Here is an 18,038-nt window from a genome sequence, read left to right as displayed (position 1 = left end):
ACCGCAAAGTCGGGGTTGCACTGATTTGAACAGTTCCATTGCCGACAATAGGGTGCGACTTGTCATGCAATTTGGACCTGTCAAATCGCATTACAAGTTGCAACGGTGTGAACACAGGGGCTTAGTCTCAAGCTGATGGCTACAGTAGAAGCCATCAGCTTGTGTGGGTTTTGTTTAGACAAAGTGAAAGTGATGTGGCAGCTCCATAGCTGCCGATCACTTGCCCTATGACCCTCTATTAGACCTCTAATGTCTTTATAAAGAGTGCCTGTCACCTGCCCAATGCTATCACATAGGGGGTTATTAACCCTTTGTGATTGCAATCAAATTAAAACAAATATTTTTTTTATTTTTAAAAATTAAAATCTAAGAAAGTTGCCCCACACGTTTTTAAACCATCGCCTATGGAAATTTCTGGGCACCATAGTTCTGAATCGAACTGGTTCTACTAAATTCAGTCCTGAAGATCCTGCCATTTGTAAGCCCCATCAGTAATTTTTGGAAAAAGGCAGTGCGGGTACATCCTACCCCAGGTATTGTCATTGTATAGGTAGTGCTGACAATGTTGTGGTTGTTCAGGACATACAGGAGAAGTGTTGGTAAGCACCTTAGCATACACCACCCCAGCCAATGCTGCACAGAGATGTGTGAGAGCTAGCACAGTCCTGTGAATGCTAGTATCACTGACTAAAAAGAGATGTTCACATTTTATGAGCAGTTTTGCTTGAATATCACTTTGTCATCCTTCTATATCCTTGTACAGATTAATCCACTCAGGCCACAAATAAATTGTAAAGTCGAAATCATAAGGCTGAAAGCTTAAATAGTTTGAATACAGATCCACAGTATTAGGGCTGTTCATAAAATTGTATGTCTCTTGCTTCAATGCATTTACAATGCCTTGAAAAAGTATTCACACCCCTTGAAATTTTCTACATTTTGTCATGTTACAACCAAAAACGTTAATGTATTTTATTGAGATTTTATGTGATAGACCAACACAAAGTGGCACATAATTGTGAAGTGGAAGGAAAATGACAAATGGTAATCAACATTTTTTACAAATAAATATGTGAAAAGAGTCAATACTTTGTAGAACCCCCTTTCTCTGTAATTACAGCTGCAAGTCTTTTTTGGGGTCGTCTCTTCCAGCTTTGCACATCTAGAGAGTGACATTTTTGCCCATTCTTCTTTGCAAAATAGCTCAAGCTCTATCAGAATGAATAGAGAGCATCTGTGAACGGCAAGTCTTGCCACATATTCTCAATTGGATTTAGGCCTTAACTTTGACTGGCCCATTCTAACACATGAATATTCCTTGATCTAAACCATTCCATTGTAGCTCTGGCTGTATGTTTAGGGTCGTTGTCCTGCTGGAAGGTGAACCTCTGCCCCGTCTCAAGTCTTTTGCAGACTCTTAACAAGTTTTCTCCTAAGATTGCCCTGTAATTGGCTCAATCCATCTTCCTATCAAATCTGACCTGCTTTCCTGTCCCTGCTAAAGAAAAGCAACTCCACAACATGTTACCACCACCATGTTTCACGGTGGGGATGGTGTGTCCAGGGTGATGTGTGGTGTTTATTATTATTTTGCTTTTAGGCCAAAAAAAGTTCAATTTTGGTCTCATCTGACCAGAGCACCTTCTTCCACATGTTTGCTCTGTCCCCCACATGGCTTCTCGCAAACTGCAAACAGGACTTCTTTTGGCTTTCTTTCAACAATGACTTTCTTCTTGCCACTCCTCCATAAAGAGCAGATTTGTGGAGTGCACGACTAATAGTTATCCTGTGGACAGATTCTCCCACCTGAGCGTGGATCTCTGCAACTCCTCCAAAGTTACCATGGGCCTCCTGGCTGCTTCTCTGATTAATGCTCTCCTTGCCCGGCCTGTCAATTTAGGTGGACGGCCATGTCTTGGTAGGTTTGCAGTTTTGCCATACTCTCCATTTTCGGATGATGGATTGAACAGTGCTCCATGAGATGTTCAAAGCTTGAGATATTTTTTTATGATCCTAACCCTGCTTAAAACGTCTCCACAACTTTATCCCTGACCTGTCTGATGTGTTTCGTGGCCTTCATAATGTGGTTTATCACTAAGGTAAACCTCTGAGCGCTTCACAGAACAGTTGTATTCATATTGAGACTAAATTACACACAAGGTGGACTCTTATTTACTAATTAGGTGACTTCTGAAGGCAATTGGTTCCACTAGATTTTAGTTAGGGGTATCAGAGTAAAGGGGGCTGAATACAAATGTACACCACACTTTTCAGATATTTATTTGTAAGAAATTTTGAAGATCGTTTATCATTTTCCTTCCATTTCACAATAATTACTTTGTGTTTGTCTATCACATAAAATCCAAATAAAATTACATTTACTTTTTTGGTTGTAACATGAGAACATGTGGAAAATGTCAAGGGGTATGAATACTTTTTCAAGGTACTGTAAACCCCAATTTTATTTTGTGTCATTAGCTTTAAAATTAATGTAACTCTTACTAGCTAATTCTGGTCTTTTTTTTTTTTTTTTCTCTCTAATTCCTTATTCAAAGTGGCAATGTTATTCCAGCCTGCTCTCCATCTTCAGGGTTGCCAGATGTATTGCTCCTGCTCTAGTTTTCTATTCAGGCTAACCATACTCTGCTCTGATCTTGAGCGTTCTATATGAAAGGTCAACCATCACAAAGCAGGGAGCCAAGCACATTGCTGTCATATAGCTCCTCTTCCATGCTGTCCTTTGTCAATAAAGCTTTGGCTGGTTGAAAACATTGGGTAAACAAAACAACATCACACGGTGTGTGCTGTGGTGACGCTACCATACAAGATGACACACACAGTTGTGAATAACACTAAGTTTTACTGAATGGAAATTGCCTGCCCCTTTAGTAACCTGGCACCCCTCCCTTGTGCAGAAACAGGATTATAAGGAAAACTGTACAGTCATGGGAACGTAAATAATACTACATAAAAAATACAATATGTTTATATTGAAAAAATTATAAATGCGATTAGAGTGCACAAATATTGCAAGTATTTCTATGTGTTTTGGATGTTGTGCATTTACATATAGTTTTAAATGTTTTAACTTTTGTGTTTTCACTTGCAGCTATTCCGCAAGCTGGAGCAATGCAACACAGAGCTGAAGAAGTACAGCCACGTCAACAAGAAAGCTTTGGACCAGTTTGTGAACTTCTCTGAGCAGAAAGAGAAGCTCATTAAACGTCAGGAAGAGCTGGACCGAGGTCACAAATCCATCATGGAGCTAATGAATGTCCTAGAGCTTCGAAAGTACGAGGCTATCCAGCTTACTTTTAAGCAGGTGAGATAATTTACAGACAAGGGGGAATTGGTAGCATAGAAACAGGTTTTTAATTGGTTGGGGTGGGTGGAGCTGGCAGGCTGCCTTAGTGCCTTCACAAACATTACAGCACCCCGGCCTCCTCCCAAAAAGTGAGCTCTGGGGGGTTTATATAAATAAGCGGCTGTGTAGGCTCAAGGAATAGACGTTCTTTGGTTAAAGCGGAACTTCATTAATTTTTTCATCTTTCCATATATTAAATCCTCTGCCCTTGTTTTAACTTTGCATAGTAAAACATGTTTTTTTTTTTTTTTTCTGCCAGTAAATACCTTATACAGCCCACTTCCTGTTTCTTGTCTAATAAAAAGCTTTGGCTTATGACATCATGCACAGTGCTCTCTCACTCTCATGAGATTGCCAGGAAGGGAGGGGGGATGAGTCATAAGAGGTCCAATGAGAGCTGCAGAGCTGGAGGTATGCCAAAGTGAACAGGCAGCAGCTTCAGCTGCCCACAGTTCAAATGGTTGCAGCCAGAATTGGTGAGGGAGATTTCTGCATCATATTTGACAGAATCACAGTATATATAAAATAATATGCAAAGTGGTTGGAGGGAAGCTTGAGAATGGCAAAGATGTTTTATTACAAAAGATGTAAGCAGACTGCAGTTCCTCTTTAACTGCATTTGCATGTAGACTGCCCGCGGTAATGCCCCCGCATGACGTTGAGAATGAATGACTGACAGCACAGAAAGCAAATAGCTAAGAGGGGCCAGGGATAGTGAGGATTTTTTGCAGCTCCTAGTAAACATATAGAACTCTGTGTGCCGGGAAATCAAACTAATTACATTAAAGTGGAACTTTAGCCAAAAAAATTAAGTCCAGCTAGCTCACTTCAGGCTGGCTTCTTTTGCAGGTATAGCTATGTAAAACATTAAAAATAAGTGTATATTCTGTTTAAAATGCAGTAATACATCCTCACCCTGCTGCATATGCTCAGTTGCTCTCCATTTTTAGGCACTGTGGTGAGTTTGTAGAGGCCAATCTGCTGATAGCCTAACGATTTACTGCTGTTCAAGGGTCCTGGGCTTCAGCAAAATGGCAGCCTCCTGCAAAAAGAAACCGGAGCAATACTAGAGGCAATTTACAGCACACACTAATTTTGGTAGCATAATTAATGTGGAATGTATGTTCCTTGCTAAAGAACATTATTTTTTATTAAGTTGTTATGGGTAAAGTTTCACCTTAAGCACAGAAGAGGACCCTCTTACCAGTGTGAAAAAGGGTAAGGTTGAAGTAATCTTTTAATATAATTTTAAAATACAAGTCGGCAATGACCTCTATCATACTTGGGTTTTCATAATACCTTCATTTTTCTATTGAAGCCAATCATCATAGGCTCTTTAAAGCTGACCATCTTCAGCTGCATAAAAGCAGCATTAAACCCATCAATTTAACGGTTTCAAAAAAGTTACATTCCTGGAAATGCTGATTGTCACATGCTGAAATGCTGATTGTTGCTTGTGCTTTCAACCAAACTGTAATCCATCAAATGGCTGGTGTCATAACTGACCACATCATGGAGTTGCAGTTCAAACAGAGGCTAAGATAGCAGCTTCCTTGGTTGAAAAGGATAGAAGGATTTAGTTCAGTTTTAAGCTTTACCTTCCATTTTCGTGTGGCAGTTATGAGAAGCCAACCAGTGTAGACTTGCAGAAATCCTATAATAAACTTCTGTTTAGATTAACAGTGTTTTCCTTCATTTAAATCCTATTCAGCCCTGCCTCCAGGGCTACAGCATTCCACTTATCCCTGCCCCTCTGTACCACTCCACATGCATACATTGATTTATTTTCAAGGAAAACGGTGTGGATACCTTCACTCCCAAGAAACTGTTTACATACTGTGTGTAGTCAAAGGGCATTTTGAAAAATGTAGCTCTGGGGGTGAGTTTCCAGAAATTGCTTCTGCAAGAATTTTTGTAAGCCTGGTGATAAGGGGAGTATAAAAAAAAAAGTTGGAAGTGACAGGAACAAGGTAAAAGATTTAATACTTGGATGTAATCTAGTGTGGGGGTAGTTTAGTGTAAATTTGGGTTTAAAGCCTGGACAAACACTTTTTATAACATCATGTTGGTTAGTATCCAATAATTTTGTTATCTGTTTTTTAGGTATAGGTATTTTGAACTGTTTTTTTGCCATAGCTTTTTTAGAATGTCTGTCGGAAAACCCTTAGTATGCATGCTTGACAGAAATAGCAAGTGTATGCATTCAAACTGCAAATCTTGTTCTGCATAATGAGTGGTGTAACTGACAGTTGTTGCTCTCTTAGGTATCAAAAAACTTCAGTGAAGTGTTCCAAAAGCTGGTGCCAGGAGGAAAAGCCACACTGGTGATGAAGAAAGGGGATGTAGAGGGGAGCCAGTCTCAAGATGAAGGGGAAGGGAACGCCGAGAGTGAAAAAGGCTCCAGCTCACAGAGCAGTGTGCCATCTGTTGATCAGTTTACTGGTGTTGGAATCCGGGTAAGAACCAGCAGTGCTTGATAGAGTGGGAGGGGGCTGAGAGGTGTTTGGTACATTCATTAAATATATGCCTTTATATCATATTTAAAGTTGCACTCTAGGCAAATATTAAAAACCAATATTAATGCAGTTTTGTATTCTTTAAAGCTGCTACAGGGTAGAGCTGGGCGATTTTCCAAAAAAAAAAAAAAAATCTGCGATTTTATTTTTATTTTATTTTTTTTAAAAAAAACCTCGATTCACGATTCCAATCGAGGGTTTTTTTTTTTTGGGACACCGCGCTGGTCCTGAGGAGCTGCGAGCAGGAGTTTTTAGGCGAGGCCGCGGCTTTGGCCTAGTCCGCGGCGCCCGGCCTCGCGGACTAGGCCGAAGCTGCGGCCCCACCTAAAAACTCCTGCCCGCAGCTCCTCAGGGCCGGCGCGGTGTCAGCACTGGTCCTGGGGAGCTGCAGGCAGGAGTTTTCAGGCGAAGCTGCGTCTTCAGCCTAGTCCACGGCGTCCGGCCTCGCGGACTAGGCCAAAGCCGCGGCCACGCCTAAAAACTCCTGCCCGCAGCTCCTCAGCACCGGCGCGGTGAAAAAAAACAAAACGATTTGCTTAAGTTTTGAATCAATTTGACCTCTCAATTCAAGATTTAAATTGATTTTTTTCCCCAGCCCTACTACAGGGCTGCGTTCCTGTGCAGATAGAATCACGTACATATACATGTGATTCTGCACTTCCGCCTGCAGGGGGCGCACACTGCTGGCGGGCCACTTCTGCAATGATTATTCACAGCAAAAGCCGATCTGTGTGTGCCAGACACTGGATGTCCGCTGGCACCTGCCGATCATCGGAAATACATGCAGAACTGAGATCTGCTTATGTAAACAAGGGGGGAAGGAAAGGGTTTTGTGTTCCTGCAAAACTGGGAACAAAATCCATCTCTCTTACCTTAGTAGCACCTAACACCGTGCACAAAAACACTGGCTAGACGCACAGTTAACCCTTTGATAGCCCTAGGTGTTTAACCCCCTTCCCAGCCAGTGTTATCAGTACAGTGGCTATAAGTCGCTGATCGCTGCCATAACACACACACACACACACACACACACACACGTGTGAACAGATACCACCAAAGGAAAGCTGTATTTGTGGGAGAAGAAAATGACATCAATTTTTTTTTAATTGCAAACAGTTTAAGTACTGTATATACTCGAGTATAAGTCGAGTTTTTCAGCACATTTTTTTGTGCTGAAAGTGCCCCCCTCGACTTATACTCGAGTCAAGCACTTTTCTGCAGCAAAAAATTTCATTTTCTGAACCGAATTTGGGGCCCTGTATCTCAGAGCCACTTGGTGCTAGGAACCCCAAATTTGGTGTGCAAACCCAGTGGAGCTGGTCCCATAACATATCCAAAGCTGGGATTCCTAGCATCAAGTGGCCCCGAGATACTGGGCCCCAAAGCCGGTTCGGAAAATGTCATTCTCTGCTGCAGAAAAGTGCTTGACATTTTCTGAACCGATTTTTGGGGCCCTGTATCTCGGGGCCACTTGGTGCTAGAAACCCCAGCTTGGATATTTTATGGTGCTAGTTCCAATGAGTTTGCACACCAAATTTGGGGTTCCTAGCACTAATTGGCCCCAAGATACGGGGCCCCAAAGTCGGTCAACTGTGTCCATCTGCAGCAATGTCATTTCGGGACGCTTTGGGTTCAGAGACCCCAAATTTTGGCTGCAGCTAGGGGGCATCTAGGAACCGTTAACTAACGAGTTTGAAGTTCGGGGGACTTATGGCTGCAAATGGGCACAGTGAGGCATGCAAATGGGCACAGTGAGGCTGCAAATGGGCATTGTTGACCCTCGTCTTATACTCGGGTCGATACATTTTTCCCATTTTTTTTTTTGTGGTAAATTAGGGCCTCGACTTATACTCGGATCGACTTATACTCGAGTATATACGGTATCTAAAATTGCCTTTGCTTTTTGCAGACTCTTTACAGCAGAATTCTAAGTGGTAGAGGAAAAAGCAGCATAAGTAGCCAGTTGAGTCATGTGCTCAAAAGGAGAATACTAGTAGGATAGAGATAAGTTCATCAAAGTTTTGCTTTTCCTGCACTTTGCAGTCACAGGCTAGGGTGGGACTGAACCTGATCAGTTGCCTGATTCATCTAATTGTCCCACCAAATACCCTTAAAATACACTTTATGGTTAACCAAGTAGCATCTGGCCAGCTGCAGGGCTATAACACAATTACAAGTTTGTAGTGTGCTTGCAAGGGTGTGAACTTTTTTCATTTAGAGAAGTCTAATTTACTGTGCAGCTATTCACAGAGAATGTTGAACTATTCCAATGGGTCCTCACCTCAGAGAAGCTTTTATCTAATATGTAAATTTGTACTTTGCTCTTGCTGTTTTGCTCCCCATAGGTGTCCTTCACTGGCAAGCAAGCTGAAATGAGAGAGATGCAGCAGCTGTCTGGAGGACAGAAGTCTCTGGTAGCCCTGGCGTTGATCTTTGCAATCCAGAAATGTGACCCCGCCCCTTTCTACCTGTTTGATGAAATTGACCAGGCTCTGGATGCCCAGCACAGAAAAGCTGTGTCAGGTACTGTGCCTTTTTTCTGTTTTTCATTATTTAATTTTGTGTACTTTTTATTTCTAGACCCCTTGCTTGTTTAGTGAAATATTAATTTTTTAATAAATTTATTAAAACAGCGTTGCCTTGTTGAAGTGCATCTGTCACGGCAGAGTAATATCCTGGACAAGCACCTGAAATCAGTAAATCTTTGGCACATTGTCCATTAACAGGGTTTATTGCCATCTGCTAGAATTAGAGCCTTGGTCAGGTTGCTGCTGCTTGGTCACCACTGGAGAGATTTCCCTTAAAATGCTGTGCCGGCTGGGGCACAGATTGCAACACATGCCTTTTAAGCGGAAATCTTCCCATTTGGGGACAAAAGACTGATATTCAAATAAATCATAATATAGTAAAACAATAGACTATAATACCCCACACTCCTGGAGAGAGGTGAAGCAATAAATACTGTAAAGATGGTACTCGGAGAGGCAATATTATGTGCTAAGTGCAGTGACAAGAGGGGAGCATGTATCACTTTATGTACAGTGGTGTTTTATAGCCATTTCAAGTGGATAAGAAGCAACATTTTAAGGTTTGGGGACAAAAGACTGGTGAAACCGTTAAAGGTCCTAAACCTTATACAAATGAGAACTAAAAAAAAAGGCTAATGTTCCACTTTATTATTTAATTCTTAACCACTTCAGCCCCGGAAGAATTTACCCCCTTCCTGACCAGAGCACTTTTTGCGATTCGGCCCTGTGTCGCTTTAACTGACAATTGCGCGGTCATGCGACGTGGCTCCCAAACAAAATTGACGTCCTTTTTTTCCCACAAATAGAGTTTTCTTTTGGTGGTATTTGATCGCCTCTGCGGTTTTTATTTTTTGCGCTATAAACAAAAATAGAGCGACAATTTTGAAAAAAACGCATTATTTTTTACTTTTTGCTATAATAAATATCCCCCAAAAATATATAAAAAAAAAATTTTTTCCTCAGTTTAGGCCAATACGTATTCTTCTACACATTTTTGGTAAAAAAAAATCGCAATAAGCGATTATTGATCGGTTTGCGCAAAAGTTATAGCGTTTACAAAATTGGGGATAGTTTTATGGCATTTTTATTAATAATTTTTTTTAAATGGCGGCGATCAGCGATTTTTATCGTGACTGCGACATTATGGCGGACACATCGGACATTTTTGACACATTTTTGGGACCATTGTCATTTATACAGCAATCAGTGCTATAAAAATGCACTGATTCCTGTGTAAATGACACTGGCGGTGAAGGGGTTAACCACTAGGTGGCAGTGTAGGGGTTAAGTGTGTCCTAGGGGCGTGTTTCTAACTGTGGGGGGGGTGGCTACATGTTACACGTCGCTGATCTCTGCTCCGATGACAGGGAGCAGAGATCGAGTGACACTGTCACTAGGCAGAGCGGGGAGATGCTGTTTACATCAGCATCTCCCCGTTCTTCCTCCCCGTGAGGCGATCGCGGGTATCCCCATGGCGATCGAGTCCACGGGACCCGCAACCCGACTCACAGAGCTTGACGAGCGCCCGCTGCCACCTCTTAAAGGGCAACATACAGGTACGTGGTTTTGCCTGTATGAGCCCTTCTGCCGCAGTATATCTGAGTGAGGCGGTCGGCAAGCGGTTAAAGTAACAGAAACCTGGACATATTTAATCAAAGGTAGGGAAAAAAAAATAAGCAAAAAAAATTATTGCTTAAAAAACTGCATAACAGAATGGTCACTAAATGCGTAAATACAGGTTGCTGAATTTGCTATATACTGCCAAACAAATGTGGTCACCCCTCTAAGTTCAGGTGTTTTCATTGATAAGTTCTGTTGATGCGAAAGTATACGAAGATATTTTAGACAATTGTACGCTTCCAACCATGTGGCAACAGTTTGGGGAAGGTTCTTTTCTTCTTCAGCATGACTGTGCCCCTGGGAACAAAGCAAGCTCCATAAAGACATGGTCAATACCTTCCCGCCCGGCCAATAGCACAATGATGGCTGAGCGGTGGCTTTTACATGCTGACTGGACTTCATAGGTTTCCCATGGACATGACTGATCAGTGTACTGGCTCGCTGCTGGTATTATGTGACCGCCGTCACGTAATACCAGCAGGTCACATGACAGTTGTACACAATGAATGGCATCCTTTCATGCCATCAATTGTGTACAATTGTGTTGCTAGCTGTTATTGGTCAATTTGATCACATGGTACTGACAGGGCCAATCACAGCCTAAAAAATGTTGGGGTGGCAAGAACCCCTAATAAAGAAGTCACAGCGGGACCGTGCAGCTTAATCACAGAATAATTTTATTCAAGTACAGAAAACACTGGGTAAAAAACCTTCACCTAGGTGAAAATTGAAAAGACAACGTTGTCTGGGATAAACGCAGCTGTGATCACACAATGCACATACATATAGAGTCGCACTAAGGTCCCTTTCACACTGGAGGCGTTCTTCAGGCGCTTTAGCGCTAACAATAGCGCCTGTAAAGCCCCTGAAAAATGCCTCATCTGCTTTCACACTGGAGCGCTGCGCTGGTAGGATGTCAGAAAAAGTCCTGCAAGCAGATACTTTAACCACTTCCCTCCCGGCCTATATCAAAATGACGGCCAGACGGTGGTTCAGTTATCCTTACTGGGCGTCATATGACATCCAGCAGGATAACCGCCTGCTGGATGATGTAAACAGGAAGAGCCATTGATCGGCTTTTCCTCCCTAGAGTCTGAGAGATGCGAGTAGAGGAGAGCCGATTGGCGGCTCTCCTGATGGAGGGTGCGCAGCCCCCCCTTGGATGACCACACTGGAACACCATGGAAGCCCCCAACATGTGGATGGCCAAGTACATACCCTATGGCCATCCACATATACAAATATATGCCCATCAGTGCCACCTCATTGATGCCACCTCATCAGTGCCCATCATTGAAGGAGAAAACTTACTTATTTTCAAATTTTTTTAACAGAAACGAAGAAAAACTTTATTTTTTTCAAAATTTTCAGTCTTTTTTTATTTGTTGCGCAAAAAATAAAAATCACAGAGGTGATCAAATACCACCAAAAGAAAGCTCTATTTGTGGGAACAAAATGATAAAAAATTAGTTTGGGTACAGTGTAGCATGACCACACAATTGTCATTCAAATTGCAACAGCACTGAAAGCTGAAAATTGGCTTGGGCAGGAAGGTGCATAAGTACCTGGTATTGAAGTGGTTAAAGGCGCTTAAAGTATTGAAATCAATGGGCAGTGGCGCTTTGCAGGCGCTTTTAACCCTTTATTCGCCCACTAGCAGGGCTTTAAAGCGCCCCACTAGCTACCAAAAAAGCACCTATAAAAAGACGGTAAAGTGCCACTAAAACTAGCGGCGCTTTACCGCCGACGCCCCTGTGCTGGCAGTGTGAAAGGGCTCTAATAGCTAGTATATATCATCATGGCGCTGTCAGCAAGAAGGGGTGTAATACGCTAAATGGTGGTATGATAGAATGGCCCCTTTGTCTGCAGCAAATAAGTATTAAGATGCATCACCAGATTGAGCTGAGGGTATACAGTCACTCATGCCGAGTATAATCAGTCCTCCTCTGGATAAAGATAAAGAGTGGGACTTAGAGTAGTACAGGACTCTGCTATAATGCATAGAGTCTCTTAGAGCTTTAGCACCGTGTAGTGTCAGTTTGTGCAAAACACTGATGGAAGTCAGTTTGTCCAGACACTCATAAAGGCAACAGTAAAGTGCATCCGCACTGTAAGCAAAGTATAGGGCCGTAGGAGCCACTAACCCGACCAATACAAGAGTATATCCACTTCCTGGGCCAGAGGAGGAAAGTACAGTCCCTGCAGGTGTATAGCTCACAGGGAACCAGGCTGATTGCTGATGTCAGTGCTTGATTGCTCTGGTCTCTCGCAGGTGTAGGTGCGGCCTGCACTCATCTGTTTAGTATGCTATAATATACAGTATTACGGTGCCAGTAATAAAGATGGTGTCCACTGCCTCGATAGGTGCATCAAGCGCATGCCAGTGTGTGGAGCCGTGTCATCTGTGATGTCAGAAACTCACGCGGTGTAGGGACCTCCTACAGTGTTTACAAGACTAGTGAGATTTTGGCAATACTTCCTCCAATCACAGCCTATCTGTACCATGTGACTACTTTTGACCAATCACAGCTAATCACAACAAAACAAACTGAATCAGTTTTATTCATTAAAATGCTTGCTTATAGCAAAGTAATAATAAAAAATTTAAAAAAATTATAACTTTTTTTTTTTTTTTTTTCTCGTACTGTCACCAGTGTCCCTGATCAACCCCCACACCAGTTATATGATGACGCAGCACTACTGTTTTTTTTTTTTCCCAAAAAAATTTTTCAGTCTTTTTTCGTTTATTTAGCAATAAATTTTAAAAAAGTGGTGATTAAATACCACCAAAAGAAAGCTCTAGTTGTGTGAACAAAATGATAAAAATATAATTTGTGTACAATTTTGCACAGCCGCGCAATTGTCATTCAAAGTGCGACAGCGCTGAAAGCTGAAAATTTTCCTGGGCAGGAGGGGGGGCAAAAATGACCGGTATTGAAGTGGTAAATTATTTTGGTGTGGAGGATCTCGAGTGGCTTGCACAGAGCCCTGACTTCAACTGTACTGAACACATTTGGGATTATTATTATTATTATATACACAATTTATATAGCGCCAACAGTTTACACAGCGCTTTAAAATATAGAGGGGGGACAGCACAATTACAGTACAGTTCAACGCAGAAGGGACAGGGCCCTGCTTGTAGAGCTTATGTTCTAAAGGGAGGGGGTGGTGATACAAAAGGTAATAAGGGATGAACTGAAATGCCTGTTTTGAGCCAGGTCTTCTCAACCAGCTTCACAGCATCTGACCTACAGCACATACACACTCCAGTAGTTTGTGAAAAACAATCTGAGAAGAGTAGAGACCATTATGTTTGCAAAGAAAGGGGTCAAACATCATATTAATTTCCATGATTTTGAAATAGGATGTCCAACAAGCTCATATAGATATGGTTAGGTGTACACACATTTTTTGCCACATCTATTCATGCAAAGATTTTGTGTGGTCTTTTTCCTCCCACTTCCCCACTGGTCAGTGCAACCATCTTTCAAATGAAAGGGAAATGTCATGAACTGTTTTCACCTGTCTTGGGTCTTGTATTGTGAATTGCTTCATTTCCCACAACTGACACTGTGTATTCTCCATCTTGTCTATTTACCTACAGATATGATCTTGGAGTTGGCATCACATGCTCAGTTCATTACCACAACCTTCAGGCCTGAGCTGTTAGAATCTGCTGACAAGTTTTATGGAGTGAAGTTTAGAAATAAGGTAAATTTTCAACTCGTAAAGAGGAGGTCCAGCCTGGGTGAAAAAAATTAAGTCAGCAGCTTCAAACTGCCGCTGCTGACTTTCAATATTGGAGCACTTACCTGTCCAGGGAGCCCGCGATGTTGGCATCCCAGCTGATCTTCAGATCGACTTCTAGGTGCTGCTGCCGCTGCCATTCCTGGTAAGGGAACCCAGCAGTGAAGCCTTTCGGCTTCACAGCTGGTTCCCTACTGCGCATGCAAGAAGCGTGCTGCACTTTCTAATTGGCCTGGCAGGGGGCCGAACTTCCGAGAGATTGGACCGCAGCCCCGTCTCCGGAAGTGGGGAAGGGGACCTGCCCCTCCTCCCTAAAAGGTGCCAAATGTGGCACCGGAGGAGGGGAGGAAGCGTATAAGTGGAAGTTCCACTTTTGGGTGGAACTCCGCTTTAAGTGCGAAGTCACATACGTGCTTCTATAGCCTGTTTTTATGGTAAATGCTTTCAAAGGTTTTCTTTTGATAATCTGTGTTTTACGTCTTTGATCTTGTCATATACAGTATTTTCTGGGAGAATTAGAGCAATGTAATTCTTTCTCATCCATTGAGAGAGGCAGTAAATCTTTAACCTTCAGATTATACTGCCATCTACAGTAAGATTGGACACAAAAATTAACAAAAAAAAAAAAAAAACCTGTAGGCCAGCCCAGCAATAACTCCTCCTACCGGCATACCTTAGTTTTTGGGTCGAGTCTTGGGAGAGTGAACGTCCTTTTTCTTTGACAACATTGCAGGGATATCCTGGCAGTGACCCTCAAGCACTATGTTCCACATGGGGGACTTTGCAGACAGCATTCAAGTAAAAGTTAGCTGTGGAGCACTTTCTAGGTCCAGAGCTGTTGGCATATTCTCTGTGCCTTGCCCTGTCTCAGAAGACTCATTTAGTGAGTAAGCCAATCAGGCTGGTATCTGGGAGGTACCCCATTCACAAAAAGGCCGAGCACTTTTAATTCCCCATTTTTGCTGGTTTTGCAGCAGAAAAGGGTTAATGCTGACGTCACCTGTTGGGTGAAGTGTGGCATGCAAGCACTCTCTTTCCCGTTATACAGCAGGGAGGAAGCATCTCCTTGCTGCTACTCCTGCTTGCAAAGAGTCACATGGGACATTATCTTTGACCCATTCCTCCTGTCCACCTACAGTTATTTTGGTTACCTACTAGTATTTGACCCTCATCTTCTACTAGCTGTCTGTTTGCCAGAATTACCTAAAGCCTTGCCTCTTACCTAGAGCCTATACATTGCCTTACTGTCACATATTGGCAACATGTCTAATTCTAGCTGAGGGATGTGCTGATGCAGAATAATGTTGCTCTCCGTGGTTAGTCTATTCCATCCTCAGTCTATTGGATGTGGCCAAGTCATTTGCAATATCAGCTGCTGTTTTTACCACTATCATGCAAGACTTTATGACCCAAATTACCCAATTAATTGACTCCCTGATTGTTGAGGCCCTTTGCTTCAGTTTCCATATCTGATTTGCCCGCAGCCATAGGTGCTTCCATCCATCGACTTCAGAGATGTGATTGAGTTGCTGCAGTCCTTGACTGATGAGCTTACTCCTGTAGAGTTGAAGTCTGCTATTATCCCAAAGTAAATTAATTTGGCTGAAGTGTTGAACTACAGGACCCTTGCGCAAGAAGCATTTGCTCCACATGGCCTTTGAGGGATGTTAAGACTGGCCCTTTTATCAAAGGTGTTACTGGGGGCAAAAGCACCAATTTTCCCAGCAGAGGAAACCAAAGGAAGACATTGCAAAGTCTTCTCCCTTGTCTTTTTACAATCCTTTTCAATTCTCCACTCCCCACAACCTCCATGCTGAGACCCCCTAGCCCCTAGACACTAGAAGTATTCTTCGTCTTTTAGATGAGCCTTCCTCTGCAAAAAAGTGTGCCCCCACTTTTCAAAGTGGGGAGATGTTTGTTAATCTTTGGATGCTTGCATATCCCAGGGCTACAAACTAAAGTTTCACTCTGTGGAGAAGGACTCCCTGTGTGTGCCTGTCAGTGCAGGGGACCTGGATACAGAAGTCTCATCACATAAGAATGAGACCGGATCCTGTTTTGCGCAGAACTTCACTGCTGCGTTCAGTAGGTAGTACTGCTGCCATATGAGACCCTTTCAAATGGGAGGGGTTGTAATGGGTTGGCCTACAATTCTAAGTATTCCTAAGGATGGCATTATAACCTGAAGATTGCAGACTTCCTGTGTTTCTCAATGTACTCCAAAACAGGATTGTATAGTAAATACAAAAATCCTGGTTTTGCTTATGTATTAATTTTAAAGCCGATCTAAACTTGCCTCTGTTCCAGTAGTTCACAGTCTTTGGCTGTCCTGATTGGCAGGCACGGGATTATGTCTCTCCTGAACATGCGCAGGAGTGCAAGTCATCACAGCACACAGTGTGCCGAACTGGAAACTGAGCTGCGCGTGCACTGCTTAGTGTACATTATAGAGAGGCTTTGGAACAGTCAGATAAGTATATTTTATTGCAGAAGAGACATTGCATGTCTCTTTCGTAATAAAGGGAATGCCTGTTTACAATTTATTTATTTTTTTGTCCACTTTACTTGCGCTTTAAGTTTTATATTATGAGCTATTGTAAAGTGTTGTTTTCTCTATTAGTATGATTGTATACTTTTTATATGTATCTGTAGTTAATCCCCCTAGTGCCTTTTTCCCAAACATTTAGCATCCCTTTCCAATAACTACTAAGATTAAATCTATTATAATATAATCTACATACAACATGTACATCACATGTTTATTGATTTTATTTACATTAATTATAATTATATCTGAAAAGAATTTTAATTTACCAATTAGAAGAAGCATAGCGATGCTGAGCCCTTGTGTTAGCTTTGCCTAAGAATGTAATGGTGTAATAGGTGGCGAGTGGCAAGATTAGTGGGGTGATGGGAGTTATATTTACAAAATGTACTATTTAGGTACTTGAAAACGATCCTCAGACTTCAAGCTGTCATAAGTGTTGCTCAGCATCTTTGGTTTCATAGGGTCATATGCACATGACTGCCTGTATATAAGTTTGTACAGTGCTTTTAGTAGGCCTAGTTTTGGAACAGAGGCCCGGCTGTTATTACTGGGCAAAAAAAAATTCTTGGCCGGTATCGAATAACAGCCCCCGTCACAGGCATCTGCTGCCCTTCACTCTCATAACCTGCTCCTAAACACACATGAAATGCCAGGCTTGTTGATGAGACAGCAGAGACCTCACCGTCTGGGCAGAGGACTATATGATCTGCGTTATTTAACTTCCCCCATTGTGCATTTTTATTTTTTCAGGTGAGTCACATTGACGTGATCACAGCAGAACAGGCCAAGGACTTTGTGGAAGACGACACGACTCACGGTTGATGCACCTGTTGATAGTTCCTCCGGAAGGCATTGTACAAAGTGTTACCCGCTGTTAACCTTCGCAGCGGGTTCTGTATATTTAAAAAGTGTAAAATTTTTGCGCTCGTTTAGCCAGTTTTTTTCCAAGAGTTGTTTTAATACTTCATATGGCAGGCTTTTCATGTTTTGTACTATGATGTTGCGTTTGTGTTCTGTACGTCGTGTTGATATGGTTTTATATACCTGCTGTTGTTTGGTTTTTTTTTTTGCCTTTTAGGATTCCTCCCCCCATCCCTGAAATGCTGTTTTTATGCTTTCCACAGAAGTGCATTTTAATTCTTGTTTTTACCAGACTGCCTTGTGGGTACCTCCTTTTAAAATAGCGTCAATAAAACAACTGATTTTACAGTGTGATGGCATCATTGTCTGATAATAAATCACATCTAGTTAGAGAGCAGCGGACCCGAAGTGTCAGGATAATCTCCTCTGGGTTTGAGAGGTTCCACTTGTAGGTCCAGACAGCTAGTAATTAAAAGACCAGGCTGCATTTCTTCATAGTGATCATTGCAGCCGGGTCACGTGCAGGCTCGTGGCAGAGAATGGCAGGCCTGCCTGAGTTTATCAGCACTTCTACTAGTTAATATGGCATTCCTAATCATGGCTGCTAAGTATGGTAGATTCATCTCATTAAAAGATGCTTAATTTAGTGTAACAACTGAGGTGAAAATCGATCTTTAAAAAAAATCTAGCATTAAAGCCTTATTCAGAGCATAAAAACCTATACATAACAATGTACCCTGCTCCCAACCGATGAAGAATGATGCTCAATTTACTAGGTGATGATCTGATAGTGAAAAATACTTGCCTTACTCTGCAGTTTTCCTCCCTGATGGTTCTGTTTGTGACAACTC

General features: G+C 42.2%; 1 protein-coding gene across 1 annotated transcript in view; it reads left to right on the top strand.

The window, feature by feature from the left end:
* SMC3 (structural maintenance of chromosomes 3) overlaps positions 1-17,533 on the top strand; it is a 95,606-nt gene extending 78,073 nt beyond the window's left edge. The window contains exons 25-29 of the mRNA XM_073595899.1: positions 3,110-3,322; positions 5,629-5,820; positions 8,226-8,403; positions 13,636-13,742; positions 17,077-17,533. Coding sequence (XP_073452000.1) covers positions 3,110-3,322; positions 5,629-5,820; positions 8,226-8,403; positions 13,636-13,742; positions 17,077-17,148 — 762 coding nt within the window. The 3' untranslated portion in view covers positions 17,149-17,533. The remainder of the gene's footprint in view (positions 1-3,109; positions 3,323-5,628; positions 5,821-8,225; positions 8,404-13,635; positions 13,743-17,076) is intronic.
* Positions 17,534-18,038: the final 505 nt, after the last annotated feature.

This window comes from Aquarana catesbeiana, linkage group LG08 (assembly GCF_042186555.1).
Source record: "Aquarana catesbeiana isolate 2022-GZ linkage group LG08, ASM4218655v1, whole genome shotgun sequence".
NCBI lineage: Eukaryota > Metazoa > Chordata > Amphibia > Anura > Ranidae > Aquarana > Aquarana catesbeiana.
The sequence above is the reverse complement of the archived record's forward strand: the minus strand, read 5'-3'. Positions and strand labels throughout refer to the sequence as shown.